An 11,917-nucleotide genomic window follows, 5' to 3' on the forward strand; every position below is an offset into this window, starting at 1 on the left:
AAAATAGCTTTTCAGTATTATTTCCATAAGTATGATGACGGTATTGTGATAATGTCCAGAGAAAGAGAGTGAGAGAGACCTTATCTTTTAGACTTAAGGTGTTTAAAGGACTTTAGCAACCAGTCCTTTCTCTCATATGGCAACTGCTGGGATAGGAGTTAGAGGGGTTGGATAATTCATAAAAATATTCCTGTTGGTGTTTTTTCTGGTTTTCTGCATTGCTTAGTGGGAAAAGCTTTCATTCAGAGTATAGGAAAATTTAATACTTATATTATTATAAATATTGATTCAAAGTAATAATAGCAGTAGCAATAAAAGCTAAGACTTATATAAAGGTCTTACTATGTGCCTAGCACTGTTACCAGTGCTTTACATACATCAATTCATTTGATCCTCACAAACACCTAATGAGATATGCACTTTTATTCTCATGTCACCCTATCAGCCACATGCAGGTGAAGTAATTTGCCCAGGAGCTCACAGCCAGCACATGATAGAGCAGACCTTGAATCCAAGCAGTCTGGCTCCAGAATCTGTGCTTTAAATTTTAGACTTAAGGTGAAATTGTATGATCGCTGAGATTTGCTTCAACATAATCCAGTGTTGGGGTTTGTGGGCACTGGACGGGGGTAGAAATAACATTATCTGAGGGTTGATGGTTGTTGAAGGGTGGTGGGTGCATGAGGCTCTATTTCTCTATGCACAACTACCACCCATAAATACACACATATGCATATATATGTGCGTATACATGTCATCAATGTTTAAAAGTGAATGACCTAGGATTCTAATTGGTCCTTTGAAAACTTAATAATACTTTGACTTTGTCACTTGCTAAGTTGCTTCTTGTGATCTACTTTTACCCTTCATCCCCATTCTCAGAAATACCTTTTTAAATTTCAGATATCTCCCGCTGAAATTAGCCCAGGGTTGAAGTATATAGAAAATTGGGTATATGTGTGTGCGTGTGTGTATGTGTGTGTGTGAGAGAGAGAGAGAGAAAGAGAGACTTCGTTTAAGTCTTAGTTCTTCCATTTACTATTTCTGAGTCCTTTGGAATGGCACTAACCAGTGAGGCCCTCACTGTTCGTGTCTGCTCAGTGATGATCACCACCCCACCTTCTATTGGTGAAAGTCAATTGCAATAATGTCTATGATAAATGGAAGGTGTTCTTTCCCCCCTGACTTCCTACCAATAGTGGTATGAGTTCTGAAGTATTTCTGGACTCCTTTGCACTGTGGTTGCCTAAGTAAATGAAAGAGACCTTAATTTTTCGATTTCGAGCTGGAAGCACATTTGCCTTGGGTGTTCCATTCAGTGAACCACTCCTGTCTCCTCACACACTCATATTTCACAGCTTAAGCTCTGCTTGACTCACAGAGGAGAGAGAATCACAGAGGTTGCTTCATTTTAGTGCTTCCTAAAAGCTGATTCTACTAAAATAACTAAGCCTGTTTTCTGAGAAAAAGGGCTTGACTTGTGTTTTTCACCCAAACTGGTACATGGGATAGGCTTTCCAGTAGTGGTTACTGCGTGGCTGGTATGTAATTCTTCAATAACCAGACAGAGCAGAAGCAGTCTCGGGTCTTGTCTGAAATCATCAACATTACAGTCACCTATCCTTGAATTTTTTACCTGGGTGACCAGAATGTTGCGCTCTTGGCTTTCAACAGAGAAAAGCCACAGAAAATGGTGCGTAAAGGTCACCTGAATTTCTGGGTATCAGGCTTTGCTTAGATTGATGGAAGGTAAAGGTCAGCATCCAGGCTTCTAAGGGGTACGTGTGGCTTGCCTTTTATGCTGGAGCTATGCTATGTTTGCAAAATATCAGTTTTCTAGAGGGTAAAAATTAATTGCAAACAAAGTCATTAAAGTAGAGCAGGCTTGACCCTGAAATAGAGGAGGAGGGTTTGGAGGCAGAGAGAGATGTTCCAGAGAGAGTGCAGTTCCAGAGCTGCACTCTACAAGCAAAGTTAAGGAGGGAGAATCTTTTCTGGATGCCAAGCCATCTGTTTGGCCCAAGAGGAGAACTCACTGCCTCCGAGAGGCTGGCACCTCCTGGCATGAGCTGTCAGGACCTGGGCAAGTTATGGAGACGACCCTGGATTGCACATTCCTCCTCCAGCATCAGAGCAGCTGCCCTTGTAAAATATTCACTTAGCCATCAGTTTCCAAGTGCAAAAAATGTAAGCAACCAGTCCTTTCTCTCATATGGCAACTGCTGAGATAGGAGTTAGAGGGGTTGGATAATTCATAAAAATATTCCTGTTGGTGTTTTTTCTGGTTTTCTGCATTGCTTAGTGGGAAAAGCTTTCATTGAGAGTATAGGAAAATTTAATACTTATATTATTATAAATATTGATTCAAAGTAATAATAGCAGTAGCAATAAAAGCTAAGATTTATATAAAGGTCTTACTATGTGCCTAGCACTGTTACCAGAGCTTTACATATATCAATTCATTTGATCCTCACAAACACCTAATGAGATCTGCACTTTTATCCTCATGTCACCCTATCAGCCACATGCAGGTGAAGTAATTTGCCCAGGAGCTCACAGCCAGCACATGATAGAGCAGGCCTTGAATCCAAGCAGTCTGGCTCCAGAGTCTGTGCTTTTAAATTTTCCACTGTGCTTCTTGAACAGGCCTGCTGGAGCATTCTGGGGGCTGGGACAGGCTCAGATGCATCTGCACGTCAAGCCGTGTGACATGCGTCTTGTGTGTACGTCCCACGCGGTTTTCCGGGACTCACTATGCCTCTGTGTGAACAGTGCAAGCCTGTCGCAGAGTCACGCCCGCCCACCTGCCTGCTCGTGACCGTGACCGTGCCTTGCTTTCTCCCCTAGCCCCGCTGGTGGACCTCACTCCAACCCACAGTGGCTCCGCCATGCTGATGCTGCTGTCCGTGGTGTTTGTGGGGCTGGCGGTGTTCGTCATCTACAAGTTCAAAAGGTGCGTGTCCCTCTGTCCATGTCTCCCACCCCTCCCCCTTCTCCCTGACAGGTTCAGAAGCATTTGTCGCAGCGATGTACGTGTCCCGTGCACAGCAGTGATGGTTTCTGTTAATGTTTTAGGAAGATCCCGGGGATTAATGTTTATGCCCAGATGCAGAATGAGAAAGAACGAGAGATGGTCAGTCAAGTCAGTCGCCCTGAAAGCAGGCCCCATATCCCTCCCACTGAACTCAGGCGGCCTGGCCAGCTGATAGATGAGAAGGTGGAGTCCCAGCTCATAGGTAAATGATTCCTGGTAGCCCTCAGCTGTTCAGCCTGAGTAGTCAATGGCTGGCTCTCTCTCTAACCCATTCCTGGCTTGACGTAACCACTTTATCTGCTCTAACATCCCTGAGAGAAACAGCTAAGATGCCTCTTTCCCTGCTTCTTTCCATTAGAGAGAGAAAAAAAAAAAAAACCTTTCTTGCTCCTTTTTTTTTTTTTTTCTCTTATGAGTTTATTCCTCTTTTTTTCAAAAACCCTTGCTGAAACATTGGGCTTCAAGTGTTCATGGTCAAAGAGCAAAGTGTTTGTTCTAACAATATACAAGAAGGGCAGGCCTCAGAGGCTGGATCTGCTGGTCTGGAGGGCTGGGCAGGGTTTGAGGGTGTATAATGACCAGAGCAAGCTGTGGCAGCATCACCTGGAGACAGCTCTAAGGAGGGCAGACTGCTCCAGAACACGCATAGAGGAAAGACAGACTGATCACCCTGGGATTTTTTTAAATCTAGTAGTAATCAAAAACTGTCCCCCAGGAAACATGGAACCTGAGAATTCAAGAGCCATAAAGTTGGCAGAACTTATCTCAGGAGTGGGATTTCCTGAGAGAGAGTGCTGGAGGGTTAGACTGTGACAGAGCAGATGGGCAGATTTCTTCCTCCTTTTCACCTGTGCCCTACCAGGAGTCTTAAAAATGGATTTCAGCATAATTCAATAGGGCTCACTCTCTGTCTGGGGAGGAAGCATGGGAAGCCAACAGCTAGGTATAAAGAGTCTCAGGGTCATTGCTAAGTTCTACTATTTATTGTAGAGGGAATTTCCCAGGAAATTAGATAAACCCCTGGGGCCACCATTGTGATCCATTTCTCTCCTTGTTTCCTCCTGTCTGATGGCCCTAGGACTTGAAGCTGTAAATGTTCCCATCTAGACCCTGCATTGCTGACTCTGATGGATAAATTATTATATAAGCATTCATGCTTCACTCTGATGTGATAATGCCAAATCACCTAGAATGTCCTATGACTGTTAATCTGGTACCTGGGGGGAAAAATGAGTACTTAAAGGGAAACAGAACCCTCTCTTTAAATGAATATGGGAACGTTCTGTGGCTGTATTAAGGGGAAATTTAAATGTGCTGCCTGGCTCATGTCAGAGGTAATAATAACAATGGCCCCCGCATCTGGTGTCCAGTTTTCACAGTGTGCTTCCTTTTATTTGGGGAGACGGTGATAAATGCGTAATTGCCTTGAGTTAAAAAGAAAAAGGCTTTTCTGTCTTCAAGTCCGGAGAAGTGTTCACCGTATTTACTTCTAAAGCTTCTAAGTGCATTTTTGTGGGCCATTTGGTTTTCAGTCCCATTTCCGTGGGGTATGAAGCACAGCCGCTGTTTGCTTCATTAAAGTAGCAGTCCCTCCTTCGCCAGGAGCAGCTCCCAGCACGTTATACCGTCCCTTTCCATTGCCAGTGTCATTAAATGAGTAAGTGTTACACGTTTTCTCTTAGGAGAGTAGCTTTACCCTCCCCTTCCTCCCCTTCTACTCAACCTGGTGACTCATCTCTCCGGTTGCAAAGAGCAAGACACGCCACTCCACCTTCAACGCCAAAGCGGGGATCTGCTGGGGCTCAATTTGCCATTTAAGGAAAACCCCCAAAGGCTACAGGCAACCTGCTGATCAGGAAAGAATTTCGCTCTTGTCAAGTGCACCCTTCTCCATGACCACTAACTTTGTGTTTTTTTTCTTTGTTGTTCTGTTTCCTATTTTGCCAGGAAGTATTTCCATAGTTGCTGAGAATCAAAGCACAAAAGAAATCCCTACCTATGTAAATGTTTGACTGGAGGACGCCAGTAAAAACAAAAACAAACATAAAATAAAAACAATCAAAATCTAAACAAACAAACAAACACTCACTGCATCGGGACTTTTTAATTCTTCAGACACAGACAACAAGGGTTTTTAGCTTTAAGCCTGTGCATGTGGACAGTACCTTGAGAACATGCTGGGAGGGGCAGTGTACAGGTGCTCTATTTTAATGGAAAAAACACTCCCCTTCCCCTTTCTTCGCCTCTCTCTTTTTTCTGATTGGTTGTGTTTGTAGAAAATTCCTAACATATATAGGCCAAGGAAATCTGCATGTATTTTTGGAAATATTCTTGGCTGTAGATTTAACAGCTATTTTAGCACTACAGGCTGATGGGTGGATTAGCCACCCCAGCCGTTTTCACGAGACACAAAGACATGCACAGGAGTTTGAAACCCTGGGCTGTTTCTCTGTTCCACTTTACTTGTTGCCATTTTTCCCTTCTAAGTTATCTTCGGGAGCTCTGCTGGCCGGCAGGGGCCACAGGTTCCCTTCTCCATTCTGTACGGCCACAGGGACAAAGAAGCAAGTTCAAGTTCCATGGATGCAGGCAGAATAGGGAAGGAAGGAAGGCAGTCGGGCAGGAGTGTCAAAAGTGGACCTGTGAAAAAAAAAAAAAAAGTGGACCTGTGTTTCCTGTTCCCCCCTCCCCATCACGACAGCTTCCCCCTGTAGCTTTCCCTACTCCTGCCCTGTGTAGAAAACAGAATCTCAGTTCCCCACATTCTTACCTTCCCATTTGTTTGCTCTCCACGTGTGGTCATGATCTGTCAAGGTCTTTGTGTCTCTCCCTTCCAGTCCCCAAGTTATCCTTCAACTGCTCCTGCCTTTTCTTCCCAAACATGTTGCTAGATTCTGGACATTCATCCTGATGTTCCTTAAATACTGGCCTCGCCTCTGGCAACCCTGCCTCCACCACCCAAAGCTAATGATCTCTCTGTCAACTTTGCACACGCCCATGCATGCAGCCTCCATACACACTGACCCAGCGGCATCCTGCCCTGCAGGGTTCAGCTTCATGTATTTTTTTTTTTTTTTGTATCCTCCTGTAGACCTGCCTCTTCCAAATATCCTTGCCTTTCCCCCCTGGAAACATATAATGTGTGTGAAAGAGTTGAGATATGCAAAGCAATTCAAACCTGGCCCAGGTACCTTAGAAAAGAAAGCATACAGATGAATAGTGGTTTTGTCACACCTTAACAAAAATCTCCTGCAGTCAGATTCCAGAAGATTCTTGTGAGAAATGTTTTGAACGTGTTACTATGTGGCAGGGCAATTTCCTCCTGTGATGGTTGCTATTACCCAGTATTTCCCCTCTCACAGTAGAGTGAAAATATTTGTAAAATGAAACCGATGTTAAGCAGAAGAAGAAGGAGGTTAATGGATTTGATGTTTGAGTGTCAAAAAGTCTTGAGAATACATGGAGGTCTTGTCTTATATTAGGATGGGATTGTGATTATGTAAGATGACCCTAGACTTCTTACATGTGTGCTCTTTGATCTCTGAGCATAGTATCAGCAAAGGAAAATTTAATAAGCATAAAGGGGAGGAGTTATCAGACACAAGCAGATTGGCTCAAAGCATGAAGAAATCCCAGTTCTCCCAGGACCATCATGAAAGAAGGTCCAGAGAAAGAGGGAAACAAAAGTATGTGCAGCAGGAGCCCTTGGAGTATTACGGATTGGATAAAGCCCGCTCTAAAATGTGGGAGAAAGTGGTTTCAAAAGACCACTCAGAGTGTAGCCTCCTACTTGGCCATGGCCCCAGGCCAGCGTCAGGGTATAACAGGGCCCTGGGGACAGTGGGGGTGCCCTAAAGATCCTGACAACTACTGCCCTGTGTAGCTCAAGTAGGGGAAGAGTAGCAACACTTCAGTCAGAAGTTAATCAAGCAGAAGATTTTATGGTTGAAGATGCTCGGTATGAATCTGGGAAACGGATTATGCCTAAGGCAGCCGTCTATTTGTAGAACTCAAATGATCCCCAACCTGCCAGCTTCCTATCCCATAGGAAACATCCTCATTGAATCTCTTCAGTTGGAGCCTCCCAAATTTAATCTGGAAAACAGAGTGTTTGGAAACCAAAAGAGGCTCATTCACAACAGTACAGGGAGTCCTCAGAGTTGCAGTTCAATTAATTTTCATTGTTAAACTATGAAAAATGGAATAACACTCCATCTAGCACAGTGCCTTGCCTAGAGTAGGTATTAAGAAAGTTATTTGTTGAAAGAATAAATGAATGAATACATGAGAAGACATAGGGAAGAAGGGCTTGTAAGTCCTAACCTAAAATAGAGGTGGACATGAGATGCCTGGCGTTTTGGAAAGTGATCAGAGATGGCCGGTTCTAGATTCAGCATCTCCAGGGTCCTCATGTGCCTCTCCTCAGAGCTCCCTCTAACCTGTAGGAGACTAGTGAGGCAAAGTACTGCTCAGAGGGGACCTTATTGTTCTTACAATCTAGCTCCATGGCTCTCGAAGCATGGTACCCAGACCAACAGTATCAGCATCACCTTGGACTTGTTAGAAACACAGATTTTGGGTCCCACCGACCCCAGACCTACTGAATTAGAAACTCCAGGGTTGCGGCCCAGCAATCTGTTTTTACAAGCTCTTCAGGTGATTGTGAAATACACTAAAGTTTGAGAACCACTGTACTAGGCCATGCCAGCTCAATCCCGAAGAGAAGGTAGTAATGAGAAGCTGCCAATGGGGGGGACCCAAGTGCCTACCTACTCAACAAGAGCAGGTGCAGACACAATGAGGAGTTTGGTAGGCGTGAGGCCAGAGGAATGGGTGGGGAGGGATGGATGTGGAAGGTAAGATTCAGGGCAAGCTACAAATCTGATATTGCAATGTTTTCCAGAATCCCGGAAGGCAAACTGTGCGTGCTCTACCCTGAACTACCCAACCAACATTTTCTCCTTTGCCTTATTTTTAATTGGATTCACTGTCCAAAATGCACAGGTTTGCTTTGCTTTTTTTCAGAAGTTCCAAACAGCAACTTTGAGAGGAATGGGGTGCTTGGCAGCTGTTCTGTGTTTTCCAGGATTCCAACTGAGCATTGAAATTCCCTCATTTGCCAACTTATTTTTATAGGAAGTCAATTTAAAAAAAAAAAAAAAAAAAAAGAAAGTTTTCTTATAGTATTGGAACTACTTCTAATTTTAAAATGACTTTTTTGATGTATTTTTTGTTATATACTATGTAGTGTAATGTATAATTGCTCTTGTTTATTCCTTTTACAGTCATATTTATTAAACAGATAATGTCTCTGAAGTCTATGCCTCAAGGTGTTTATTTTATTCCAAACTTCGGTGTTCAGTCCAGATATAGAAGCGATGTATCTATAGGGTTTCATAAAGACTAATTGCATGAGAATTTAGTAAACACTACAGGTTTGAGGGGTTTGGTTTTTGGGGGGTTTTGGGTTTTTTGTTATCAACGTAGGATATATATTCTACTACCTGAATTCTAACCTGCATTTCAGGTGACTGTATAATATCTGTTGCTTTACTGTTACTTTATTCTATAATATTTAAAAAATCACTCCAAGCTGGTTATATTGGAATGAGTAACATTCTCACTATTGTTCATTCAAAATGAGAAATTATTGATATGGAACAAACCCATTCAAATTTGTTCAGAAGCTTGTAGTTACTGAAGGACCAAACCTGCATGTAATGAACTGAAACTTGGGGAGAGGGAAGAGCTCAAATGCTAGAGTAATAATGGCTTTGATACTGGAATCGGGACAGTGGAGTTCTTTCACCTCTACCAGCTGTGTGACCTTGAGCAAAGCTTTAGTGTCCTCATGCATATGATTTGAAGGAAAAGGACACCTTCCAGCTCTGGTATTCTGAGTGGGTGAGTCATTCCCAAGAGTCCCAAATAGCTGATTTAAACTTGGTGGAAAATAAAGAGGTGGACTGGATCCAAATCCTTTTGGCCTTGTGGTATCTTTTCTTGGTCAACATTTTGTCCTTGTATTTGGTTGAAACATTTGTGCAGGCACAAAACCCTCCTTAGCCTTTTCAAAGACCTGCCAGGCTTGGAATGGCATTGCCTCATTAGGACGGTCTCAGCACGCATGGGAATTTCTGTTGTTTTTTAGGTGACCTTTCACCTTTCCTTTCCCACAAACTAAGTCTTCCTTCCAACCCATCATTATTTTCCAGGCCAGAGCCTATACTGCTTTTCTCCATCTAGAGCAGCTTATCTCCTGTGTCACTGAGGGTACAGGCAGTCAAACAAAAGTCATTCCTAAGGATTTCAGACAGAGGGGATTTAGGCAATTTGTTGGCAATTTGTTGCTTGAGTAACTGAAGAGCCAAGATGCCAAATAGGGGAAGGTGAAGTGACTCCAAGATGAGCATCAACAGAAAGGCTCTATCCCCAGAGCCCAGGACCCAGGACCACCAGATGGAAGCTGAAGTCAGGGAGGATGTGTCTGGCAGAAGCTGGAGTCACAGAGGAGACATGGCCATTGCCAGCACTGCTGCCCAAGCAGAGAAGAGGGAGAAGGGGAGCTTGCTCCAGGCCTCCCATCTCCAACCAATGTTTCCCAGCCCAAGCCAGTGGACAGTGGAGCCTGGGAAATGTAGTTTTCTGAATTACTAAGTAGAACAAGGAGGAGTGGGAAGTGGACTTGAGGACACAGATGGGTGATTGGCACAGCACCTCTCTCAAGTTCTGCCCACGTCAAGTCCAACAAATCTCCTTCAACCCAAAGGCACTTAATAAATAGTCGGTGCTCCTTTCTTGGTGCCTTTCTTTCACATATCCCCCTTTAAACAATGTGTATTTAAAATGTGGCATTAAATGTAAAATAGTTATCTAGTGGGAAGCAGCTGCACAGCACAGGGAGATCAGCTCGGTGCTTTGTGTCCACCTAGAGGGATGGGGTAGGGAGGGTGGGAGGGAGACGCAAGAGGGAGGAGATATGGGGATATACGTATATGTATAGCTGATTCACTTTGTTAAACAGCAGAAACTAACACACCATTGTAAAGCAATTATACTACAATAAAGATGTTAAAAAATAAATAAAATGTGGCATTATGTTTATGTATGTCCTTTTACACCTTTCTCACCAAATTCTATGCTCTTCTATTTTTCATTTCACTCCTTTAGCCTCCAGCTGACAGCACTGGACATCACCATTAGGGGGCACTAGATAAATGTTTGCTGAAATTCAACCCTTTTCAGTTTAGTGTGATTTTCAGTTTAGTGTGGTGAGCAAGTCCACTTCATTTAGCAAAGACCTCTGAGGTGCCCTCTTGGTCCGACTCCCCTTACCTAGCTAGCACCTCTAATTACATGTTCAATTGGTCGTTTGTCAAGAATCAGCATGTCCTTGCCCTTCCTCTCTGTTGCCACTCAAGCTGCTGTATTCAGGGAGCTATTCTTAGATATTAATTTAAGTGAAATAATTGCAGTTTAGAAAAAAAATAAAACTGGCTAGAAAGCATGAAAAAAAAGGCCTAAGTTTGGTTTCTGAATCATTATGTAATTTGTTTTCCTATTTCTTAGGGGTTAAAAGTATTTTGAAAATGCATGTTAGGCTCACGCTTTCATAATGGGGGAATCCCAAATTAGTTCCAGATGGACATATATAAAGAAATAACTGTTATAGTTTCCATGTTAAATACATGAGAAGGCATCTTTGGTTTATAAAATACAAATAATTATTAATCCATATGTGGTGCAAACATTTTAGGTGATGATAATACAACTGTGAACAAGGCTGATATCTGCCTTCATGGGCATATATTCTAATAGGGACAAATAATAAAATTTAAGGTAACATATACAATGCTATCCTACATATAAGATAATTTTCGGATATTTATAGGTAAAAAAAAAAAAAAAGATATAACAGGGAGCAGAGTAACTGGGGATGGGAGAGGGGAGAGTTAGTCCCTGGCTTCTCTGAGATCTGAAAATGTTACCGAACCAAACTTGGGTCCACTTGCCCACGTGCAGTAAAGCTAATCTACTGACACTAGGTTGTGAAGGAAAGTGCAGTGTTTATTGCAGGGCTTTAAGCGAGGAGTCCAGGCAGCTAGTGCCTAAAAGGCCTGAACTCCCTGAAGGCTTTCAGGGAAATGTTTTTAAAAACAAGGTGAGGGAGGGCAGTTGTGGGGTATGTGATCAGCTTGTGGACATTCTTCTGATTGGTTGGTGGTGAGGTAATCGGGAGTCAACATCACCTTTCTGGTTGATGGGTCTGGGGTCTACGTGCTTGTGGGCAGCATACAGTTAAATTCTTCCACCTGGTGGAGGTTTCAGTATCTGCAAAATAGCTCAAAGGACGTGGCTCAGAATATCTATAGCCCTTGAGAAGGCACTAAAAGTCCTTGACTTTGTTTAATGGCTAAACGGTTATTATTTTGTCTTGCTTTACAGTTTCCCTTTCTTTCTGCATTTTCTCACGTCTCTGATTAAACTTATTCTTTGACTAAAGTTTTTCCTTGACAAAAGGCAGGTAGAAGACATGGGAGGAGGGGGGTCTATTCTGGGAAGGCCCTGTAGGGTCCTGCTGGGTTGCAAAAGCTGAAAAGGAACCAGCCATTCAGAGACATGTACACTGTTCAGTGGTTAAGAAATACACAAATAAAACACTTATCTTGAAGAGGACCTGACATTTGCTTGTGAAAGTGAGCCCTGACTACTTACAGCTTGTGGTTATTTTAAAGGGGTAGAAGGAGTGATCTGAAATCTGGCAGAAGTTTGTGCTACTAAATGGATGGTGTGGCTCTTAACAGAGAGGCTAATGGAGATCACTGGTGGATGTATGCGGGGTGTGTGTGTGTGTGTGTGTGTGCGCGCGAGCGTGTGTGTGTG

At 43.1% G+C, this 11,917-nt stretch overlaps 1 protein-coding gene across 5 annotated transcripts in view; it reads left to right on the forward strand.

The window, feature by feature from the left end:
* Positions 1 to 8,315, forward strand: part of SORCS1 (sortilin related VPS10 domain containing receptor 1) — a 559,510-nt gene extending 551,195 nt beyond the window's left edge. For 2 of the 5 annotated variants that reach the window (XM_061197118.1, XM_061197344.1), the window contains 3 exons: positions 2,848 to 2,953; positions 3,076 to 3,236; positions 4,982 to 8,315. In XM_061197118.1, the coding sequence (XP_061053101.1) occupies positions 2,848 to 2,953; positions 3,076 to 3,236; positions 4,982 to 5,046 (332 nt within the window). In that variant the 3' untranslated portion in view covers positions 5,047 to 8,315. Of the gene's footprint in view, positions 1 to 2,847; positions 2,954 to 3,075; positions 3,237 to 4,566; positions 4,692 to 4,716 lie in introns of all 5 variants that reach the window. The other 3 variants (XR_009701631.1, XM_061197256.1, XM_061197414.1) reach the window with 3 other exon arrangements.
* The last annotated feature ends 3,602 nt before the right edge of the window (positions 8,316 to 11,917 follow it).

Source organism: Eubalaena glacialis, chromosome 1 (genome assembly GCF_028564815.1).
Source record: "Eubalaena glacialis isolate mEubGla1 chromosome 1, mEubGla1.1.hap2.+ XY, whole genome shotgun sequence".
Classification (NCBI taxonomy): domain Eukaryota; kingdom Metazoa; phylum Chordata; class Mammalia; order Artiodactyla; family Balaenidae; genus Eubalaena; species Eubalaena glacialis.